Below are 7,526 nucleotides of genomic sequence, written 5' to 3'. Positions count from 1 at the left end.
CCATCTGTTTTAAGTCTTTATAAGTAGTATTTGGGTATTTTTATGTTTAAGTTCTCTTGCAATATATACGGATGTAAAAAATTCTTTTGAAAATGAATAGATTTATGTTTTACATAAATAGATAGGCTCTGTTCGGCTGATCTATAAGCCGCTTGTTCTGATTTGTACGGCTAATTTATTGGGAGAGAAAAATACTGTAACATGGCTGATAAATCCCAATATAACTACATATCTTGTTTTAGGACGGATATATCTCCTAATGTATTCCAATATTTGACTATTTGTATAAAATATTATCAATGTTTATATCTCCTAATATATTTATTATGAAAATGTGTTCAAATATTGATCTAATGGTATTTATTATGGCAACATATCAGGTGCAAACCAACCAACCTGTGCAAACTTGGAAACTACCAATCAGGACCACTAGATGTTGATCCAATGGATGGGGTGAGGGGGCTTAAGCGTAAAAAAAAAAGGCTGACGGGTGGGGGGCTTAAGCGCAAAAAAATCCCACCTCTCACCCCATCCATTGGATCAGCATCTAGTGGTCCTGATTGGTAGTTTCCAAGTTTGCACAGGTTGGTTGGTTTGCACCTGATACGTTGTCATTTATTATGCATCATAGATATTAGTCTTTTTATATATTTAGGTAAACTTAGAAAAACTGACTCCTCCAAACGAGTACAATTATTTTAGTGCGGATGAAGTATATAAAGATTTGAAAGTATGACTTTGAAAACCAACTATGCTTTACATTGATAGACATAGAGAGTAAATACGCAGTTTCCTGCATTACAGGAGTGTTTAAATAAGACGCTGGATGCCTTTGCCCTTTAGGCTAAGCTTGCCATGTGACAATCCATCCAAAGGCATCATCAGATCTTAGGAATTCAGACGACGGAGTGAGCAAAAGTGAGGACCTCTCCATTCTATCAGATCAATATGTGCAACACCAGAAAGCATAGATACCATACATATGAGCACCGATTTGAAATAGTTTGCTAAGTATGAGTGGAAATATCAATATGATAAAACAGCACACTAGTTTCACGCCTGGAATAATCAGCACGACTCCCGCATGTGTCAGGGTCACACGAGAACTGGACAAGGGCAAAAACTGCAGAGCAGATACCTGGCAACCAAGTTAAGAATTCAATACAAAGAAAAATTATGTGTCCATATGCAACGTCCAGAATCTGAATCGAACATACATAACATGGTTGCCATATGCACACGGAATGGCAACCCAAGAAATGGTATATATGAGAATATCTTCACTACTAGTACAACAGATAAATACAAAGCTGATTCGAGCTTGGTGATATCATATTTGGTTAAGCAACTATGGCACATGACAACAGCTTACCAAACAGTTTCCTCATTCTTCCATGATGGTGTCATCATCTGAAACCGGTTCACCCTCCAAGAGCCACTGTTCAAGCTCATCAAGATCTTCGTCATTATGTCGATACCAGTCAGAGGAGGTGTCCCAGAGCACAGTCCCTAATTCTTCACCACGACAAGCCATATGTAAGAAAGGCCGGCTTCGAGACAGTGCATCCACCATAACCCTATTCAAGCTACCTGTAATTCCCAGCCACCGCAATCTAGGGAAGTAAGGTTTCTTAAACCAACGAGTTGCAAGGGGTGTAATCCCACCGCAGTCAAAAAGATCCAGCAGCTGCAAGCTGCTGCCATAAGTTCCACCATCCAATTGCATGGAAGCAAGAGCCATCACAGAGGCATCCCCGATTTTTGGATTTTCTCGCATTCGGAGCTCAATAAGAGGAGTTCTGCTCCTTGCTAACAGCATGATACCATCATCTGTGATACTTGGAATTCTGGAGAGATCTAACACCTGTAGGCTCTGCCTCACAGGGCCAGCAAATAACAAGGTGATACAATCATTTGTAAGCTTCCGGCAACCCCTCAGAGACAAGGAAGTTAGAGGACATGTTCCAAGTCCCAGATATTTCAATGATTGATCGCTAATATCAGTGCCATCCAACGTCAAAGTCTGCAACTTGGGAAGGCAGCTCAGAGCCCTAACAGCTTCATCACCCAAACTGCGGCAGTCCCTGAGATCCAGTACATTGAGATCCTTGTTGCATGATAATCTCTCTATCCCAACATTAGTTAGTAGTTTGCACCACCTCAGACTTACATGCGTTAGGCAAAGAGAAGTGGCTATAATGTCATGGAAAACCAAATCAGTTAGGTGGCTTCCATGGGACACCCGAAGCTTGTGAAGACCGGAACAAGAGTGAATGATTGCCCTGAAACCAGTGTCTGTAACACGGGAGAAACCACCTAGACATACACTCTCAAGATTTGAACACCTGTCAGCCATCAACAGGATTCCGAGATCATTCACTCGGCGGAAGGAAGTTACTAAGAATTCCTGGCTGCGCATGAGAGAAATATGCTTCAGTTTACCATGTGGATTGATTTGCTGAAGACCAGCATTGGTGAGATCTGATGATGAATTAGGCTCCACAATTGGTGCATCTTGTATGTCCAGATGTGTCAGTGATGGAAGTGCGACTGATATGGAACCAATCAGATGGTCAGTTATGAAATCCACAGCCAGGCATAACTTTTGAAGGCTAGGAAAGAAAACTGGTGCCTTAACATAATCCATGCATTGTTGTGCTTCCGTAACTGCTGCCAGAAGTTCAAGTAACATTGTCATAGGAATATAACCGATCTCAAGAGATGATAGGCTTTCAGAAGCAGATGCCCATACATGACCAAAGTTGGGGTCATCAAAAGTTGAGAAATCAAGTGCCAATCTCAGACTCTGAAAAGGTTGGAACAATGTCAGGCCAATTCAAAATCAGTAAGGTATGCACTAGTAGAAGTGTACAGTCTGATCATAGTGGCTCATCAATGACTCACATACAAATCATGAGGATGGCACTACCAAGAACTAATAAGTAATAACATATAAAGCAAGATACAGATCATGGTATGTATACCACAAACTTTCTATATCAGTTGACTTCAGTTTATTAATTGGACAATTATAAACACTAGGAGTTGACCAGCATGCTTTCCTCGATTCATGTAATAAAGAAACCAAATGACTGTGCCAATCTATCGGCACACTAGTGATCAGAGAATGAAATCGAACCATTTGTAAGTTGTAACCTACCTCTAGCTGAGAACATCCATTGAGCAATTCCTGTAGATCAGAGAAATTTACCACCAGTCCCCTACGTGCACCCAGAGAGTTGAGAGAAAGCACCCTGCGTCCGTAGGAAAACGTGCATTCAATATCATAATAGCATACCGTACGACTGAAGTACCAATTCAAACAGAGCGGATGCTATACAAGCAAACAGTGAAGACATTGCAATTGACACTCCTCAGACGGCACACAGATCCATGTCATATGTGCCATGCCATTGTTTGCCGCAGAAGCGGCTCCGATCGGGCGTACAGGTGCCGCGCAGGCGACCCAGTCTAAGAGAGAATGTATACAGTACGTACCTGAGATCTCTGCAGGTGGTGCCGAGCTCGCAGAGCAGGCAGCCGCTGATGTTGTCGCAGTTGAGGAGGAGGAGCTCGTGCAGGCCGGGGCGCGCGAGGCAGGCGATGGCGGCGTCCTCCAGGCGAGCGCAGTCGAGGCGCAGGCTCCGCAGGCTCGGGTTCGGCGGCAGCAGCGGGCGTAGCAGCTCGTGCGTCAGGGCCACCTCCTTCAACAGTCGCCCAAAAAAGCAAACGGAAACGAGGAGCGCGTCAGTCTCATGGGGACGAAAACTGGGGAGAGCGAGGAGAGAGAGAGGGCGTGTGAGCTACGTACGAGGAGGTGGAAGGAGGGGAGGAAGGCGAGCGCGTGGGAGGCGCAGGCGCGGAGGCCACGGCAGGCGGCGGCGGCGAGGAGGAGGGAGCGGACGTCGAGGCGGGAGAGGATGGTGGCGACGACGGCGGCGGGCAGCGCCGCGTCCATCGCCGGAGCCGGCGCGCACGGCTCGATCGGATCTGGCGGGAGAGGCGGGGGCATGGTGGAATTGCTGCGTCGTGGCGTTGGTGGAGAAGATGGGGAGATGGAGATGCGTGGCGAGGTGGGGCGGTGGGGGGGAGAGAGAGAGAGATGGCGGTTTTTGAGGAGGCAGAGCCGTTGCTGCTTCGCGGAAGCTTCGTCTCTCGGTGTCTCGGTCTCTCCGATCGGATCACGGGGCCCACGTCTGCCGCATCGCATGGTAGCGACGGCCGAACGGGTTGGTTGCGGCGCAGGCCGTGCGGGCTGAGGCCCATTCTGAAATTGCTGTAGCTGATGGTGGCGTCTACGGAAGTCTTCTTTCTCTTCTCTTGGTTATTGTCAGCCGTATATGCTACTCCCTCCGTCCCAAAATCATTCTCGGGAGCGTGAAAGCAAGTTTAACAAAAATTTATATAATACAAAATAATAATATTTATGATACTAAATAAGTATCATTATATTATTTATTATTTTTTCATAATATATCTGTTTAATGTAATAAATCTTTGTAACTCTCGCTGGTAAAAAATTGAGATGTTTTGACTCTCTAAGAAAATTAGGGTGACTTATAATTTGGAACGGAGGAGTACTTCTGTCCTAAAAAGATGTAATTTTAAATATGGCAACATATCAGGTACAAACTAACCAACTTGTGTAAACTTAGAAACTACCAATCAGGACCACCAGATGCTGATCCAATGGATGGGGTGAGGGGGCTTAAGCGCAAAAAAAGCTGACGGGTGGGGGGCTTAAGCACAAAATTCCCACTTCTCACCCCATCTATTGGATTAGTGGTCCTGATTGGTAGTTTCAAAGTTTACGCAGGTTGGTTGGTTTGCACATGATATATTGCCTTTAAATATAGTCAAAGTTGAACAATTTTAATTTTTTATAGGGAATATTATTAATATGTATGACTCTAAATAAATATATGATAAAAATATATTTCATGACCAATCTGACTATACTTATTTAATATGAAAAATATAATACTTTCTATACAAATTTAATTAAATTACAAGCTAGTTCACTTAGTACTAGTATTCGGTAATTGTTTCCTTTTTGTACGGAGGGGTATGTTTGAAGGGGGATTTGGGAGTGTTAGAGAAAAAAAATTATGTTATACGTACATGTGAACTTTGCTTTAAAAAAATATGTACTTGTAAACTACTTGCAGAATCTGTACCTAGGTCTCTGCCGCTCCGCGATTGCTTCTACACATTCTTCGTATAGGTCGGGCCTTGTTTATTTTCCATAAGCTTTAGCTCGGTCACCTAGGATATTTAGACACATACATAGAGTATTAAATATAGATTAATTATGAAACTAAATACATAGATTGAGACTAATTAGCCTCCCATGAATTTTTTAAGTCTTATTTTTCATGATTTGACAATATGGTGTTACGATAAACATTTGTTAATGATGGATTAATTAGGCTTAATAAATTCGTCTCATGGATTATTGAGGACTTACGTAATTTATTTTATTATTATTATCAAACACTCGATATGATACCCTATATGACACCCCTAAACTTTAGCCTCTGAATTTAAACACAACAAGTTTGCAACACAACAACAAAGTCTGAGAGGTGAAAGCGACATGGATAAATTCTTCAATCTGGATCCAAATTTAATCTCCTAAGAAGAGTTTTAATATCCCTGTTGATATGGATATTCAGAATCTGATTGTGTAAGGATACAAGATAGGACATGGATTATTCATAAATTTTATGTAGATTATCCTACGTTTAAAAAAAAGGTATCCAATATTTTCTCTCCCTAAATTAAAAACCAAAAGAATTAAAGATAAAGAAAACTTGCTAACAAAGAGCTCTTATTTTGTGATGTGATTGTTTTATGTACTAAGTTTTGAATTGAGAATTTGCTGGATGTTGTTGCTTATTAGCAATTTCAAGATTATTGAAGCCTTTGCAGTGAAATTTCACGTAAAAATGTAAAGTACCTTTAGATGCCTACACGGATTGCTGAATAATATACCTACTACAAGAAAACGCCAAGTAAAAAGGCAATTTTATACGGCGGTAACGGGCTTGATGCTAATTGAAATGGCATAGTGTTTTATCCGCTGCACACGACGTGTGGTATGGTGAACCATCTTACCGCCATTTCAACGCCTTTCCAACTGGCGGCGATAGGGTAGTTTTGCCAAATACCTCTCCTAGGATTTTCCTCTTTTTTGTAAGAACGAAAAAGAAAATAGAAAAATCCCACACAACACAACGAACTTAATGACGGCCTGCATCAGTCCAATGCTGCAAAGTTGCTGAGGCACTAGCGGCGCCGGTGCTAACGCCGACTCCTCCTGCGTTGACCGTGGACCGCCCGACGCTGACCGTGGCTGGTGCGGTGGCCACGCCCCTAGTCAGCACTTGCGGGACGAGGCGGGGCACACGTGGCGCCTTAGCGCCCTCGAGGCACATGTGAGACGAGACGGAGCATATGTCCCCATGTGCATGATGCACATGGGGTGCGTGGGAGACATATAGTTTGGGTCAAGGCCCTGATGGACGTGGGGCAACGGACCCGCGGGGTATACTCATGGCCTCCCTCCCGCTCCCACCCGCCCCACCCAGCCTCGCAACGGTAAAAGGAGTACCAAGCTGAGTCCTGTCTGGGTTGCGATATTGTCGTTTGCTGGGATAAGCACCTACGGCTTTGAAAGGTCCTAATATGGCTAGAGGGGGTGAATAGCCTATTTTAAAAATCTGCAAATCAACTAGAGCAATTTGATTAGTATGACAAATAGCGAAATACAAATTTGCTCTAGCTCTACAAAGGTTGCAAGCCACATATCCAACAATTCTAGTTGCAATGATTACTAGGCACACAACTTGCAATGTTACTACTCACTAAGAGCTCTCAATCTTGCTACTCTAAAGATCTTCACTAGATGAACTTAAAATAACAAAGCAAGCTCTCAATTCTAATTACACTAAAGAGCTTGCCACAACTAGTTTATAAGAATATAAATGAGTGAGTAGGGTGATTATACCGCCGTGTAGAGGAGTGAACCAATCACAAGATGAATACTAAATCAAACACCGGGAGAATACCAAAGGGCAAGAGACAACCAATTTTTCTCTCGAGGTTCACGTGCTTGCTGGCACGCTAGTCCTCATTGTGTCGACCAACACTTGGTGGTTCGACGGCTAAGAGGTGTTGCACGAACCTCGTCCACACAATTAGACACCGCAAGAACCTACCCTCAAGTGAGGTAACTCAATGACACAAGCAATCCACTAGAGTTACCTTTCGACGCTCCGCCGGAGAAGGTACAAATCCCCTCACAATCACCGGAGATGGCCACGAACAATCACCAACTCGCGCCAATCCTCCTCCACTGCACCAAGCCATCTAGGTGGTGGCAACCACCAAGAGCAACAAGTGAATCTCGCAGCAAAACACAAATACCAAGTGCCACTAGATGCAATCACTCAAGCAATGCACTTGGATTCTCTCCCAATCTCACAATGATGATGAAATAATGATAAAGATGAGTGGGAGGGCTT

At 43.4% G+C, this 7,526-nt stretch overlaps 1 protein-coding gene across 2 annotated transcripts; it reads right to left on the bottom strand.

The window, feature by feature from the left end:
* Positions 1–785: 785 nt before the first annotated feature.
* On the bottom strand, positions 786–4,099 carry LOC136449611 (F-box/LRR-repeat protein 10-like). Of its 2 annotated transcripts, XM_066449724.1 has the most exons (5): positions 3,812–4,099; positions 3,499–3,704; positions 3,161–3,254; positions 1,373–2,806; positions 786–1,138 (listed from the first exon to the last, which is right to left on the bottom strand). In XM_066449724.1, exons 1-4 carry the CDS (start codon positions 4,010–4,012, stop codon positions 1,385–1,387), a joined length of 1,923 nt encoding a protein of 640 aa, XP_066305821.1. In that variant the 5' UTR covers positions 4,013–4,099; the 3' UTR covers positions 786–1,138; positions 1,373–1,384. The 2 variants fall into 2 exon arrangements, with proteins under 2 accessions (XP_066305821.1, XP_066305814.1); XM_066449717.1 differs by lacking the exon at positions 786–1,138 and having other exon boundaries at positions 1,139–2,806.
* Between the last annotated feature and the right edge of the window lie 3,427 nt (positions 4,100–7,526).

The sequence above is a fragment of the Miscanthus floridulus genome, chromosome 1 (assembly GCF_019320115.1).
Source record: "Miscanthus floridulus cultivar M001 chromosome 1, ASM1932011v1, whole genome shotgun sequence".
NCBI lineage: Eukaryota > Viridiplantae > Streptophyta > Magnoliopsida > Poales > Poaceae > Miscanthus > Miscanthus floridulus.
The sequence above is the reverse complement of the archived record's forward strand: the minus strand, read 5'-3'. Positions and strand labels throughout refer to the sequence as shown.